The sequence below is a fragment of the Petaurus breviceps genome, unplaced genomic scaffold, assembly GCF_028583685.1.
Source record: "Petaurus breviceps papuanus isolate PSGF00001 unplaced genomic scaffold, PetGlider_PUasm1.0 91041, whole genome shotgun sequence".
Classification (NCBI taxonomy): Eukaryota; Metazoa; Chordata; class Mammalia; order Diprotodontia; family Petauridae; genus Petaurus; species Petaurus breviceps.
The window spans coordinates 17369855-17386271 of NW_027187400.1; the positions used below are offsets into that span (position 1 = coordinate 17369855).

General features: G+C 44.1%; 1 protein-coding gene and 1 long non-coding RNA gene across 3 annotated transcripts in view; one reads left to right on the top strand and one right to left on the bottom strand.

Annotated features, from left to right (window-relative positions):
* LOC138154421 (uncharacterized) lies at positions 1-6899 on the bottom strand. The gene is made up of 3 exons (XR_011166604.1): positions 6797-6899; positions 2172-2904; positions 1-2087 (listed from the first exon to the last, which is right to left on the bottom strand). It is a non-coding gene; the product is annotated as an uncharacterized lncRNA (long non-coding RNA).
* SDHB (succinate dehydrogenase complex iron sulfur subunit B) overlaps positions 6783-16417 on the top strand; it is a 23571-nt gene continuing 13936 nt past the window's right edge. Inside the window, exons 1-2 of one of the 2 annotated variants that reach the window (XM_069079167.1) lie at positions 6783-7003; positions 16190-16317. In XM_069079167.1, the coding sequence (XP_068935268.1) occupies positions 6932-7003; positions 16190-16317 (200 nt within the window). In that variant the 5' untranslated portion in view covers positions 6783-6931. Of the gene's footprint in view, positions 7010-16189; positions 16318-16417 lie in introns of both variants that reach the window. The other variant, XM_069079166.1, reaches the window with a different exon arrangement.

Below are 16417 nucleotides of genomic sequence, written 5' to 3' on the forward strand. Positions count from 1 at the left end.
CATGTATATATATGTATATTTAAAATGTTTCCATTTACTAAAGATGAAAGCAATCTGCATACTAATGAGATGGACATGCTCATTTATTTTTACATAAAGAATTAAATCTTGGTGGGATATCTGATACTGCAGAATGTCGAGGATCTTCAACATTTTTCGGAGTTGATTGATATTTTGATTTTATAATCATCAACGCTGAGAACGCCACTCCACATAAATACAGAGTACAAAATAGCAGATGTATGTTTAGAGACATTTCAGCAACTGTTCGAAATTCTGTCCTAATCCCAAGCCAAAATCCATTTAACAGTTTTTTAGGAAACTCAAGCTTTAAACCTGTGTCACTTGATAACTCAGCAAATTCTTCTTGAAGTTTTAATGGCAGATAACTGATGTTTTTTATTTCAATTGAATATGGTTTTTTAGAATCAAAATTTGAAGGGAAGTATTTCTGAAACTGTGTCTCCAGGCACTTCAGATGATCAGTTATAACTCTCACAACTAAATCTTTGGGAAGGTTATTTTCCATTATAAAATCATCTGTAGCTGTAAACATTTCTAAAGAACCATTTTCCACCCTTTTCTTCTATATACTAAAGTTTTTAGCAAAACTTTCAATTTTATCTTTTAACATAGATGTTTTTTTTTCTTGAAGCAACATGTATAAAGAATCATTGAGTTTTTTGAAAATATCCAATAAATAACAGTTTTGAAAGTCATGTCATTGTGAAAAAAATTAACAAAATCAACTTTCTGTTCAGTCAAAAATATAGCCACTTCATCTTTCAGTTTCAATAATCTATTTAAATGTTGCCCTCGTGAGAGCCACCTTACCTCTGCATGTAGTAATAAGCTTTTTCAATCAGAATCCATGTCTTTCCAAAGGTTTGAAAACAAACGACCATTAAGGGCATGACTTTTAATGAAGTTAATAATTTTGATAGTATCACAAATCACAACATCTAATTCTGGTGATATTTTTTTGGCAAGAGTACTTCCCGATGGATCATACAGTGAGTAAAAATGATATGGCATTGCCATCAGCTTTAACTTTTGCTATAGATTCAACATTCTTCCCCTTCATTGCTCCAGCACCGTCTACCCAGACTCTACCACAATTTTTCCACTGTAAACCTTCATTTGTGAAAAATTCATCGACTTTAAGATATAGCTCTTTCCCTCTCATATGCCCTTCCAAACGGTGACAAAGTAATAATTCCTCATGCATGCTTCCTTCATAAATGTATCTTTACATAAAGTAACAACTGCACCATGTTAGAAATTTCAGTTGCTTCATCTAACTGAATTGCAAATTTGGGGGTACCCTTAAGCCTGGTAATAAGCTGCTGGAATTGGTCATTACTAATTTTGGAAATTCTTTTGGAAACAGTATCATTCAATAAAGGAATTTTACAAATTTCATCCCCATACTTTTTCCCATGAACTATTTCTGACATTTTAATAGCAACAGGTAACATGAGATCTTCTCCTATTGTGTAAGACTTTTTACTTTTTGCAATTAAACAAGAAGCTTCATAAGATGTAAGTAAATACTTTTCCATGGCAGTAACAAATTTCTCATAACATTCTTTTTCTTTACTTGAATATTTTAAAAGTGGTTCAATATATTCCTTTGGTTTATTGCAATATTCTGCATGCTTTGTATTAAGATGTCATTTTTGTTTGGCTGGTTTCATGCTCTATGCCTCCAAAACTTCATTACAAATTAAGCCAAGAAAAAAACAAATTAAGCCAAGAGGTTTTCCAACACCATCATCATTATTAGAAGTAAATCCATATTGCAAAAATGATTAGACATATTTTCTTTTTGGTAGCATTGTTATAAGTATTTTTACCTTTTCTGTCTAAATTTAGCCACTTATCCATAACCAAAAAATATCTTTGTCCTAAAATACAAATAAATACTGCTAATAATTTCCTCAAATACTAGCTTTAGTTTATGAAATGACATTTGTTTGTGCTTAATTTTAAAAATTGATAGTCATACTTACATACACATACAGCAGTGATGGTGGAGAAATATTATTAAAGGGCTTTTGTCTTGCTATAATTAAACACTTATGTTTCTGTAAAAGAAGGAGATAACAGCAATTTTTAAAATCAAACATTCTAAAACAATCCAACCAAAGAAATACTAATTTGATACTTACATGCTGAGGAATGATGGGGAAAATATTAAAAGTCTTTATTTTCTGTAATTAAACTATCATATTTATGTAAGCAAAAAACTTTGTATGTACAGTAAAAACACTGCAATTCGTAACACATAATAGTCTCGAATTTGAGCTGAGGTGTTGCTGGCAAGGTTCATTGGTTTGCATGGTGTGAAGGCATGCACAGTGCAAAGTGTGCGTGTTGTGCGTTCAGAACAAAGGCTGTAGTAAAGTCAGGCGATAGGACCTGGGCACACACTGCCAGGAACACCTTGAATTCGTTGTGTGCTTGATTTTTAATTAATTTTTGGTTGTTGCACATTCAGAAGCCTTTTACTGTTGCCAGATTTTTTGCAGCCTCCCACATGTGACCCCATATATGGGATAGTGACCCAAAATTTAAGAAGCTTAGGATTGGAGTGAGCCTGAGTTTAGGGGGATGTTTTTGTAATTCTGTCCTTGCTAGACTTGCTCAATAATTTTTGTTGTTGTTGAGTTGATTGACTCCTTGGGACCCCATTTAGGGTTTTCTTGACAGAGATACTGGAGTGGTTTTCCATTTCCTTCTCCAGCTCATTTTACAGATGAGGGAACTGAGGCAAACAGGGTGAAGTGACTTGCCCAGGGTCACACAGCTAGTAAAAGTCTAAGGCTGGATTTGAACTCGAAGATGAGTCTTCTTGATTCCAAACCCAGTGCTCTAACCACTTCACCACCAGCTGCCTCTCACCTGAAATAGGAAAGGACAAATGTAAAGACAAAGAACAGCAGTGGCCCATGTGTGGGACTATGAGACCTCTCTCTTTAAAGCATCACCCTGTTTCTCACCAGAACTCAGGCAGGCAGGAAGGTCAAGACCCTAAATGATCAGTGACTCCCAAATGCCCACCCCTCCCTGCCATGTCTGACTGCTGTGTTTGTCCTTTGCACTTGAAGAGGACCATGACATCAGGGAGATGATGACTTGGGGCTGACTTGGATTGAGTGAGGGAGGGCTGTGCAAGGTCACCAGCCTCACTTTGTCCTCCAGAGCCATCTGGGTCCAGTGGCCATATATTCATCAGGATGACTGGAGATGGCCCAGGATACAAGGGGAGACCCTGGCCCTAGTAGGATGAAGTCTTTTCAGGTTCTCACTTTGAGTTCGGTAATGCCCCTTCAATGAATAGGCCTCTTTAAGAAGTTAATCAACGAGGTGGCCCCTTTAACCAAGAAAGAAAAAAAAAAAATCAAACCTGGAGGGGAGGACCCTGAGGTTTCCTGGCCAAAAGATCAACAATTACTAGTTACTAGTATTTACCTTCACTCTGTGCTAGGAGGGCAGGAACCTATTGTCCAATATATGAGCTCCAGAGTGAATTGGGTTTAAGGCTTGGTGCTTCCTCAAGAAATGTAGCCAGTCAACCCAAAGGAAAAAAGGCAGCTTTTGGCCATCGAGATGTACCATCCCCTGGGCAGAGCACCCCCAGGTAAGGATGGAGAGGAGGGGAGGGGAGGAGAGAAGGAGAAGAAAGGCTACACTGCCAACGAAAAACAGATGACAGCATGTGATAAGCAGACCAGAACCAGGGACAGAATGTCTGCATGTGCTCCAAACATCTCCAAGGAGCTTCTGTACTTTGCCATCCTGCCCTCCTAGAAGCAGTTTCCCCAGCCTGTGGGGAATTGCATCGGCCTCCCATTCACCAGGTATAAGCAAAATAGATACAAGATGATTTGGAAAAAGAAGTCAGGGGGTGACTGGGGTGGGGGAAGGGGGAGGAGAATGGAAAGACCAGGAAAGACTTTGTGTAGAAGGTTTAGTTTGAGTTCCTTCCTGGAGGAGAAAAAAAGGGATTTCATGAGGAGGTAAGGAGGGAGTGCATTGAGAAACAGCCTGTGCAAAGGCTCAGAGATGGGAGATAAGGTAGAAAACAGTTAGAAGTCTGTAATATTGTGTATATGAAAGGCAATCACATGTAATAAGACTAAAAAGGGAACTTGAGACTGGGTTTGATGGATTTATTGTGCCAAAGAGGGTTTACATCTGATCCCTATTAAAAGTCATAGGGAGACATTGGAGTTTATTGAGGAGACAAGTGACCTGGTCATTTTTTTTTGGAAAATTCCTTTGGCATCAGAGTGTAGGATGGATTGGAGAGAGGAGAAACTGGAGTCAAGGAGACCAATTGGGAAGCTATTGTAATAGTCCAAGGAAACAGTGGTAAGGCCTGTGTAAGTGGAGAGACAGGGACATATGACAGAAATAGTGAAGGAGAAACTATGAGTTTTGGCACCTGCTTAGATAGGTGGGATGAGCCAGAATGAGAGGCTGATGACACCAAGGTTGCAAATCCAGGAAAATAGTGACAGGGTTCAGGGAGTCCAGGAACTCCAATAACCAGAGTCCCTGGAAAGCAATCTGGAATGAATTCATGGACTCCAGCATTCTTTAAGTCAAGGTGGCAAAGATTTATTGTTGCACTATACAGCGGGCAAATGTTCTTAGGGAACCTGCAGCCTTAGAGGATATAGGATATACTATAGTAAAATACTATAGATATAGGATATACTATAGTAAAACACGTGCCAAATATGCTATCTAGGTGAGTCTGGGCAGTATTAGGGAGTGGTTAAGGAGTGGTCAGTTCTTAAAGGAACATGCACTTTTAATATCTACTCCACTGGCATATTGCCCAGAATTCACTGGGAAATAGCACGAGGGGGGGCTGCATGGAGGCTTGGTTTTAGGTTTGAAAAGTCACTACGTCAGCTAGCGATCAGGGCTGACAGCGAAATGTCCAGCCTGCCACCCATCAATGTCGTGTTTGACAAGATGGATGTAGGGAGTTTATGTATATTCAAGCCTAAAGCATACATAATGAGGGATTCAGGATGTATATAATGAGCTAGGGAGTTACTTACAGATAATCTTGTGAAGGATTCATAGGTGCAACTTGTTATTGTACCAAGGGGAGATAAGCATTTGGCAGGGGCTTGATCATGAATGGTTGCTAGGCAGAGTACAGGTGCTGGGAGAAGTGGGCAGAGATAATGCTCTAAGGCTAGGGATAAATGTGATTTTATAAACTGGGGTTCAAGCACAGGCACCCAAGCATCCCATCACCAGGATAGTTAGAAATGGGAAAGATCAGAAGCGGGGCACGGAAGACACTAAGTTCTGTTTTGGCCATGCTGAATTTGAGGGGCCTAGGAGATATTCAGTAGGCAGTTAGTGATGGAGGGACCTGAGCTATAGAAAGGTGGTTGTTATTGTTGGTGGCTTCTGTTAAAGACTGTTAAGGAGTCCCCTGCACTTTTTTTTAGTTGCCATATTCTCCAGAAACTTTGGACCCAGAGCATGCAGGAGGCCCTGAGTGTGTCACCCCCCAGCTGACACAATTTGCATTTACACCCCAAGCTTCTCCCCTTCAAGGGGGAGTTCCTTCACCTTCCCCCTCCCATGCCAAGCCCTGTTTCCTCCTCCTTCCTCTTTGGTGGCACTGTCATAAATATGCATACTTCTGTAAGGACTGGGAACTCTTTGGGTTCCATGTGCACGTTCCTTTCTCTTGCAATAATCCTAGTTTTCACATAAGTCTCCTGACGCTGAGATTGCCTGCCGACGACACTTCTCAGTCATTTCTGACTCTTCGTGGCCCCATTTGTTGTTTCCTTGGCTGAGATACTGGAGGGGTTTGCCATTTCCTTCTCCAGTTCATGGAAACTGAGGCAACCAGAGTGAAGTGGCTTGCCCAGGGTCACACAGCTAGTGTCTGAGGCCAGATTTGAACTTAAGTCTTTCTGATCCCAGGCCTGGGGCTCTGTCCAGGGCACCACCTCGATGCCCATGGAGAGAGATCAGGAAGGGATACATGGATCTGGGAGTCCTCCGAAGAGGAACGATAAACCCGGGAAGTGGGCTTTGTTGTGGCTGTTCATCCTTCTTCTCAAAGAGACCCATGACCTCGGGAAGGTGACGCCTTGGCGGGCCGTGAACTGGATTTAAGTGAGGCAGGGCTGTGCACAGTCACCGGCCTCACTGGAAGAGAGAGCACAGAGAGGGAAGGGAGGAGGGCTCTGAGCAGGACGTGCAGCGGGAGGGCGCTGGGAGGGCAAAGCTGGGCTAGAGCCCAGGGGTCAGAAGACGGGAACAGCAGCAATCACCGTAAGCAGGGGAAGGAGATAATATTAGGCTGAGGAAACACCACTGGATATCTCAACTGAGGGATCAGTGGATCCGCCGCCGCCAAGCTGTGTGACCCTGGGCAAGTCACTTAACCCTGATTGCCTGAGAGAAGAAACAGAGAGACAGAAAGAGGCAGAAGAGACAAAGACAAGAAAACTGGAGACACCCATTACTTGGGGGGGGGGGGGGGGAGGATAACAGGAGTTACAGAGAAAAAGAACTCGGAAGGTGGCGAAGAGAGGGTTAAACGGAGGGGCGGGGCAGGCGGGAAGCTCGCGCCCGCGCCCTAAACCAGGTCCCGCCCCTCGGGTCTCCCCGAGTCCACCCCCCGTCCCCTGGGCTTTGACCGCTCCCTCAGGTCTAGACTAGCCTTTGGAGTTTGCGCCTGCGCTCTACTTGCTTGGCTTTCCTTTCCCACTTCCTGCTCAATTTCACTTAGACCGGAAGTGCCTACCCCCTCGGGGTCTGGCGGCTGGAGCACCAGGCCTTCCGTCTCGGGCGCTGCGGTGGCCGACGGGACGCTGGAGGGGAGGGAAGTGTCCCGCCCGCCCCAAAGAGGGGCGGGACGAACGTGACGGCACAGGCCAAGATGGCGGCGGTGGTCGGACTCTCCTTGAAGCGCAGTCTTGTCCCAGGGGTCGCTCTGCTTCCCGGGTTCCAGGTACAGGTGAGGCCCGGCCTAGTGGAGCGGACCGGACGAGGAGGGCTGGAAGCAGCCGAGGGCCGTAGATCCACAGAGCTGGGAGGATCACGGGGAATCGGTGGGCAGCCCTTCCCCTTACAAGAGGGGAAACTGAGGCCTGAGGGGCTGTGCGGGCACACAGGATCAAGGCCCAGCTGGCGGGAGACCCGAGGGCGTCAAGGGGGAGCATGGACCAAGAACCGCGAATAGAAGAACCCACGGGACCTAGAACAAAGACGTGAAAGGGATCTAGAATCGAGCATGTTAGCACCAAGAGGGGACCTAGAACCCAGGATGTCAGAGCTGGGAGGGCCCTTAGAACAGGGAATGTCAGGGCTGGGAGGGCCCTTAGAACCCAGGATGTCAGAGCTGGGAGGGTCCTTAGAACACAGAGTATCAGGGCTGGGAGGGCCCTTAGAACCCAGGATGTCAGAGCTGGGAGGGCCCTTAGAACACAGAGTATCAGGGCTGGGAGGGCCCTTAGAACACAGGATGTCAGAGCTGGGAGGGCCCTTAGAACAGGGAATGTCAGGGCTGGGAGGGCCCTTAGAACCCAGGATGTCAGAGCTGGAAGGGCCCTTAGAACACAGAATGTCAGGGCTGGGAAGGGAAGACCTTGGGACATACGGTGTCAAAGCTAGTTGTGTTTGAGGTCATCTAATATAACCTTCATTTTGCAAATAATTAAAGTGAAACCAAGCAGGGAAGGTGCTTAGTCCAAGGTCATACAGCTAGTTAAACTTTCAGGGCTACTCTAAATCTCATGCTCTTCCCATTGTTCTCCCCCTCCCTCCCTCCCTCCCTCCCTCTCTCACCCCATCTTCCCCAATCTCCCATTCCCTTCTTGTAAATCTGAGAGGAACCTTGAAGGCCCTGTTATCTCAGTCTGTACTTCAGTCTCTCATGGGATCAGTAACTTTGTCCAGATGCTAGGTATAGTCACACAAGAGTGAGCGTTAAATTAACTATCAATAATTAATCTCTTGCTCCCTCAGAGAAACCCTCATTTCTTTCTGGTTGCTGAGCATGTGCCACCTTATTGTTGGGTTGAATTGACTTGATGTCAGTACCCATGAGAATGAACTCAAGCCTCCTTTCACCTAAGGAAGAACTAATTCCTTTGGGCATTGTTGCAGTCTCAGCATGGCCGTGACATTAGAACCTGCCAGAAGCAACCAAACTGTGTCCACTGGGTAGAGTTGAGTTTTACTGCTCTGAGAACAGAGAAGAATCTCATTGGTGCTAAGAATGAGGATCTGGTGGCCCCCTGGTTGCTTGGGCCTGCCTTATAGGTGGCAGTTAGATGGCTTGCAGGATCATGCACCAGGCCTGGAGTCAGGAAGACCTGTGTTCAAATGCAGCCTCATACACTCACTAGCTGTGTGACCCTGGGCAAGTCACTTAACTTCTTTCTGCCTTAATCCACTGGAGAAGGAAATGGAAAAGGACTCCAGTATCTTTGCCAAGAAAACCCCTGACAGGGTCATGAAGAGTCAGACACAAGTAAACAACCACAGCATTATTGGTAATAAGACAGCTAGTTACCGTTTCCATAGCACCTTGGGAATTGCCAAGTGCTTTTGCTGTTATTTTTTGTAAACAGCAACCCAAGTCCTTTCATTATTTCCATTTTACTCTTGTGAAAACTGGGGCTTAGTTGAGATGATTTATTTGCCCCTGCTTGTGTGGCTGTTAAGTGACCAAACTCTTGGATTAACCAATCAGTCCATAAGCATTTATTAAGCACTTACTGCATGCATCAGACTCTGTGCTAAGCCTTGGAGACATAAAGACAGAAATCAGGTAGTTCTGCTTACCTTCTAATGAAGAGAACAAGAACAGATACCAGTACATACCTTCCCTCCCTCCCAGAGCACTGAGGAGACCAATCCTTTCCCAGCCACGTCTTTCCTGACTTTACCTTTGTCCTTCTCAGAGGCCTTAGTCTGGTTACCTTGCTTTGTTTACCTTTTTATCTACAGGCCTCATCTCCCAAAATGGGGCAGGGCCTGAGGCCTGTTTTGTACCTCTTTGTTTCTTAAACCCATGGCTTTACACAAAGTAGGTAGGCACTCTGTACGTGTTTGTTTTTGATGGTAATAATCTACCTTGTTCCAGCTCTGCAGGTCTCTTAGCCTCCTTGGGCCTCAGTTTCCTTCACTGTACAATGAAAAGTTTGGACCATATGATCATTAAGATTCTTCCTAGCTCTATAACTGTTACCTGTGATCTAAAAAGGAGGCACCAGAATTGGAATGTGACAGCCTGTGGAACCCTGGATAGCAGCTTCCTCTCCTGGGTCCCAGTGCCCTCTCACCCCCACGCCGGGACTTCCCACTGCCCCATGTTCATCTCACCATTCTCTGAGCTTAGACAGTAGTTTGTGTGGCACAGCTTAGCCCTTCATGATATTTGGTTTTAGGCTTCCAGTTAACACCAAGGCTCCAGTCCCCTCACACAGCAGCCAGAATGACCTTCCTATGACATGACCATGTCTGCTCACAAACTTTCCTTGGCCCCCTGTTGCCTCAGGAATAAAATCTATCAACCGCTGAGCCTAGCATGTCTGACCCAATCAGTCTCCACCTTTCCTTCCCAGCGCTATTTCACATCACCCTCTACACACACTGCACATGCCAGCCAAACTGGACTGCTAGTTATTGTTCTTTGAGCTGGGCATTTTGTATCCCGTTCCCATACATTTAAGGTCATCCCCATTTCCTAGTTTTCTTTCATCAATACCTGCTTCTCTACCTCAGGGTTCATTTCAGGTGCTTTCTCCTCCATATGGCCTTCTCAGACCCTGCCTCAGCTCCCCCAGACTCACCCACATATACCAGCTCAGAGTATTCTTTTCAGATTCTCCAAGAGTTTTGTTTGAATCTCTTGTTTGCTCCATCACACTCAACTCGGTATTTTACTTGTCTGTGTAGATGTATGTCCTTCCCCCATCCCTCAGTAGGACATAAGTTCCTGGGGTGCAGAAACTCTTTTATGTGTTCTCTCCAGGCCTAGCAGAGCATTGTGTACACAGTAGACCCCTAATAAATGTTTACTTTGGGCATCCCAAACTTGAATCTCCAATTAGTCACCTTCCAGTCTTCCCATTTCACCAGCTCTTTTCCCTTGTCTTCCCAGATGAATAAATAATCTGGATTTAGATAGGAGGAGGAAGAACTATAAACAGGAGGTTTAATTATTCATCTTTAAAATTAAATGATAAGGGGCAGCCAGGTGGCTCAGCGAGTAAGAGCACCGGCCCCAGTGTTGGGATGACCTGGGGATCAAATCCAGGCTCAGATACTTAGCACCACACCCAGAAATAACTGGCTGTGTAATCTTGAGCAAGTTACTTAACCCCAATTGCTTAGAAAAGAAAATTAAATGATAAATTCCCTGAGGGAAGGCATTTTATTTTACAGGGCTATCTTTCCAACTGAGTTGGTAGGTACTTGGCAAATAGGTGCTAATTAGTCTTATGGAAGAGCCAGTTTGGGGAAACTGGGAGGTTTTCTTAGTGGAGGCTGGCAGAGTTCAAAATTGAGCCAGACTTTCCATCTCACTGACAGTGGCCTTTTCCCTTTTACCCCCACTCTCCAACCCCCAACACAAATTTATATTTTTTCCTTCCTCTCCAAACTCTTAATGTTTTTCCAGACTGTTCTGGCTAAAAGTCTTCATCCTTGAGGAACATTGTCCAGTCTTTAGCACAACTTGGAACCTACTGTCCTCACTTCCCCAAATCCAGTATCTAAATTATTGTAGGACTATCTCTTCTTGTTTTTCAGATGTATCTTGTGAGCACTAAGTGAACAGTAGTCTTGTCTAGTGCAAAGAGTGCTGGTCCTAGCGTTGGGAGACCTGAATTTGTCTCCAGGCTTCGATACCTACCTCTTTGACCTTGGCTCACGGTCGATGATCCTCCTCATTTCTTCTCCTGTAAATGGGGCCTGGCCTCTGAGATGCCTTTAACACTGATCCTATGCCTCATGGTCCCCAGGGCCCCCTCCAGCCAAATTGATGACCCTGAAACTTCCGTCTTTTGGCTCTTGAGGGTGGTGGATGGTGCTGCCCATCTTCAAGGCAGACACCTCAAGCATGACTTTTGGTCCAGTTCATTTAAACACTGATTAAGCCCCTGGGATGTGTCAGGCACTAGAGATACACAAATGAAGGAGCAGAAGGAGCTGACTTCCTGCTGGAGGAACACTGCAAGGGAGCCAATGTACACGAAGCCATTTTGAGAGGGGAATGCACTTTGCTCTTTATGTGGATTGCTGGGCTTGGTTGGTTCTCTGGTCGCTTGGTGAGTTTTTACTTACGCTGTCAAAGAAAGTCTTAGGCAGTCTAGAGAAAGGAATTGTCATTCCGCTTTGCCCTGCTTTTTGGGGTGCTATTCATTTTATTGCTACTATTTCTGAGGAGACCTTGGTTTTTCTATTCAAAAAGTTATTTGGGAGATGAGAATAGTAGCTCAGGTTTCAGAGGACAGACCTGGGAAGAAGTCACAGAGAGATATATTTAAATGTAAGAAACTCATTAGTGATGGTAGAAGGGCCACCTCCCAAGGAAGTGCCAGCACCAGAGGGGCTCAAGCAGAAGCCAGATGTGTCAGTTGAAGGAGTTCCTATGATCGGCCTGAAATGGGGGTGACCAAGGTCCCTGGAAGTAGTGGACGTCTGGTTCTAAGGTAATAGGCCTGCCTGTTTGCTCGTGAGATCGATGGGTGACCCACCTGGAACACACTGAATGTGACACCAAATAAAATTAGCCTGGCTCATACTTCTCTAGTGCTTGAATGTTTTCAGAACAGTGACAGTAACCCTATGGGGCACGGTTGCCATTTTACAAATGGTGGAACAAGTTGAGAGAGGCGCATGGGAGTGTCAGAGCTAGGAGTGTGGCCGAGATCCCCAGGAGTCAGGCCCGCTGCTCTTTCTGGCACAATCCTGCCTTTCTGTCTCTAAACAGCCTCACTTTGCTCAGGTCAGACCAGATCCCTTAGCTCAGGGCTTCCTGGATGGGTGATACCATGGCACACATATGAGTGACTGCCTGAGGAAGCAGAGGAGGTTGCAGTAAGAACATCCAGACTCAAGCCCAAAGCCCTGGACTGGGTCCATGCTGTATGGTTGTGGGTAAATGACATCAGCGCACTCAGCCTCAGTTTCCTCATCTGCAGCTCCCCACCCGCATCTCTGTGCCTTTGCAGCCCCATGCTCTGCCCCTCCCCCTGCTCTTTAAGGTTTCCTGGCATCTTTAAAGAATTAGCTCAAAGCCCTCCTCTGCAGAAGGCCTTTCTGGCTCCCGGCCTCTCCCAGATGCTAATGATACCTTCCCCCCAAGATTACCTTCTATTTACACTGTATAGATCTCACATGTACCTCATTATTTGCATGTTGTCTCCCTTAGTAAAATGTGATCATTAAGGCAAGGGACTGTGTTCTTGCTTTCTTTTGTGCCCTCCCTCATCATTTAGCACAGTGCCTGGCACATAGTAAGCACTTAATAAATGCTTGCTGACAGTTGGACTGAAATGTGCCCAGAGAGGGAAAGGGACTTTCCAAGGTCACCCAGTGAGCCAGTGGTGGACCTGGAACAAGAGACCATTTCTGCTGACTCTTGGCGCCATGCCCTTTCCTTGACACCAGAGATGACTGGCTTAATTTTTTTCTAAATAGTCTAATGACTTTGAAATTAATTTTTTTTTGTCTAGTGTTTTCTTTCCCCCAATTACATGTAAAAACAACTTTTAACATTCATTTTAAAAACTGAGTTCCACATTTTCTCTTTCCCCCTCTCACCCATTGAGAAGGCAAGCAATTCCATATAGGTTACACATGTGCAGTCATACAAAACATTTCCATATTAGTCATGCTGTGAAAGAAAACAGACAAAAAACCTGAAGAAAGATAAAGTAGTAAAGTATGCTTCAGTCCGTGTTCAGACAGCGCCAGTTCTTTCTCAGGAACTGGACAGCATTTCAGACTTGTCTGGGATCCTTGTGTGCTGAGGATAGCGAAGTCACTCACAGCTGTTGTTGTGCACACAGTACGTGGCACTTTGCGTCAGCTCCTGTAAGTCTTGCCAGGTTTTTCGGAGAGCAACCTGCTCTTCATTTCTTAGAGCACAATAATATTCCATCACAATCGCATACCTCAATTTGTTCTCCTGTTTCCCACTTGATGGGCATCCCCTCAACTTCTAATTCTTTGCCACCAGAAAAGAGCTGATATAAATATTTTTGTATGTATAGGTCCTTTTCCTTTTCCTTTTTTATCTCCTTTTAGATACAGACCTAGTAGGGGTATGACTAGTCAAAGGGTGTGCATGGTTTTATAGCCCTTTGGGTTTAGCTCCAAATTGCTCTTCTGAGTGGTTGAATCAATTCACAACTCCACCAACAGTGCAGTAATGTCTCATTTTTCCCACATCCCCCCAACATTTCTCATTTTCCTTTTCTATCTTATTATTCAATCTAATAAGTATGAGGTAGTACCTCATAATTATTTTAATTCGCATTTCCCCAATCGGTAGTGATTTAGAGCATTTTTTTATATGGCTATAGATAGCTTTAATTCACCTGAAAACTTTGTATCTTTTGTTTATCAGTTGGGAATGGATGGCTCTTTTGTAAATTTGACTCAGCTGTCTATATGTTTGAGAAATGAAGCCTTTATCAGAGAAACTTGCTTCAAAATTCCTTTTCACAGTTACTATTGTTAACTATATTTCCCTCCATCCTATTTCCCCCATTCTCTCTCCTTTCACGCTGTTCCTCCTCCAAAATGTTTTGTTTCTGACTGCTGCCTCCCCTGATCTGCCCTCCTTTCTACTCAACCACCCCACTTCTCCTGCTTTCCTGTAGGTTAAGATAGATTTCTATACCCAACTGAGTGTGTATGTTATTCTGTCTCTGAGCTAATTCCATGAGAGTAAGGTTCACTCATTCCCCCTCCCCTCCCCCATCTTCCACTCCAATGTAAAAGCTTTTTCTTGCCTCTTTTGTGTGAGATAGTTTGCCCCATTCTACCTATCCCTTTCTCTCAGTGCATTCCCTCTCTCACCCCTTAATCTTACTTTTTTTAGATACCATCCCTTCATATTCAACTCACATCTGTGCCCTCTGTCTATATATATATTCCTATATATACTTCTTCTGACTGCCCTAATAATGAGAAAGTTCTTATGAATTAAAAGTATCCTCTTCCCATGTAGGAATGTAAACAGTTTAACCTCATTAGGTGCCTTATGATTTCTTTTTCCTGTTTACTTTTTTATGCTTCTCTTGAGTCTTGTATTTGAAAGTCAGATTTTCTATTCAGCTCTGGTCTTTTCATTAAGAATGCTTGAAAGTCCTCTCTCATTGAATACCCGTTTTCCCCCTAAAGGATTATACTCAGTTTTGCTGGTAGGTGATTCTTGGTTGTAATCCTAGCTCTTTTGCCCTCCAGAATATCATATTCCAAGCCTTCTGATTCTTTAGTGTAGAAGCTGCTAAATCTTGTGTTATCCTGACTGTGGCTCCACAATACTTGAATTGTTTCTTCCTGGCTGCTTGTAATATTTTCTCTTTGACCAGGGAGCTCTGGAATTTGACTGTAATGTTCCTGGGGGTTTTCATTTTGAGATCTCTTTCCAGAGGTGATCAGTGGATTCTTTCAATTTCTATTTTATCCTCTGGTTCTAGAATATCAGGACAGTTTTCCTTGATAATTTCTTGAAAGTTGTCTGGGCTTTTTATCACGTCTTGCAGGTAGTCCAATAATTTTAAAGTTCTCTCTCCTGAACCTATTTTCCAGGTCAGTTGTTTTTCCAGCAAGATATTTCAAATTGTCTTCTATTTTTTCATTCTTTTGGTTTTGATTGTTTCTTGATTTCTCATAAAGTCATTAGCTTCTGTTTGCTCAATTCTGATTTTTAAGTAATTATTTTCTTCAGTGAGCTTTTGTACCTTCTTTTCCATTTGACCTATTCAGCTTTTCATTGCATTCTTCTCCTCATTGGTTTTTTTTGTTTGTTTGTTTTTTTGGTACCTTTTTCACCATTTGACCTAGTCTGTTTTTTAAGATGTTACTTTCTTCAGTATTTTTTTAATATCTCCTTTACCAAGCTGTTGACTCTTTTTTTCATAATTTTCTTGCATCGCTCTCATTTTTCTTCCCAATTTTTCCTCTACCTCTCTTATTTGGTTTTCAAAATTTTTTTTGAGCTCTTCCCTGGCCTGAGATCAATTCGCATTTTTTTTGGAGACTTTGGATGTAGGAGCTTTGACTTTGTTTTGATCTTCCTTGCCAGTGTAATGTCTTTCTGTGGTGAGAATTTTTTTCAGTTGTTTACTCATTTTTCCAGCCTGTTACTTGACTCTTAACTCTTTGTTAAAGTAGGGTTCTGCTCTTAGTAGGGTGGATGGTGCATTGTCCTAAGCCTCAGGGGTTTTGTGCAGCTGTTTTCAGTTCTTCCAAGGTAGTATGGTCTAAGGAGAGGTATTTACTATTCTCCTGGCCTGTGCTCTAGTCTGTGAGGGCCGCAAGCATTCTTTTCTACCCCGGAGCTATGAGGAGGTCTCTCCTTTACTTCGGCCAGCAAGCTCTGGTGTGCTAGCACTCTTCCTTGCCCTAGAACTGCTACCCAGATCTAAGTATAGGCAAAGCAACGGAGTCCTGCCCGCAGTTCCAGCAAAGAGACCCCTGTAATCTCCTTCTGATCAGTTGTTCAGTTCCCTTACCGTCTGTGGGCTGAGAGCTCTGAAAGCAACTGCTGCTGCTGCAGGTTCAGTAACTCCCAAGACCTGCTCCTGGTTTGCTGGGGTCTGGTCTGTGCTGGCATGGCCTGTGCTGGACTGTGCTCCAGCCTCACCCAGGTGTGACAGACCTTTCCTGCCAACAATCTAGGTTGTCTTTGGCTGGAAAATTATTACATCCTATCCTTCTATGAGTTCTGCCTCTCCAGGAATTGTTTTATGGCATTATTTAAAGGAGTTTTGGGGAAGAGTTCAGGCCGGTCGCTGCCTTTTTTCTGCCATCTTGGCCCCATCTCCTCCTGGCTTTTTTATTTTTAATCCCAATAGTAGAATTTAGAATAATATCTCTTGAAACAGTTTATCATTGCATGTTTGGCAAACTGTTTATTCCTGCTTCTGTGATTTCTTTCCCCTCACTTCAGGCCTGCCGAGGGGCCCAGACAGCAGCCGCTGCAGCTCCTCGCCTCAAAAAATTTGCCATCTACAGATGGGACCCAGACAAGCCTGGAGATAAGCCGAGAATGCAGACTTATGAAATCGATCTGAACAAGTGAGTGGCAGGACAGGGTTTTGAAGGGCAGGCAGTGTTTTGGTGATGGGGTGGTTAATTCAGAACAACAGTGCCAAGTGGGAAAAGTCTACGGAAGTGT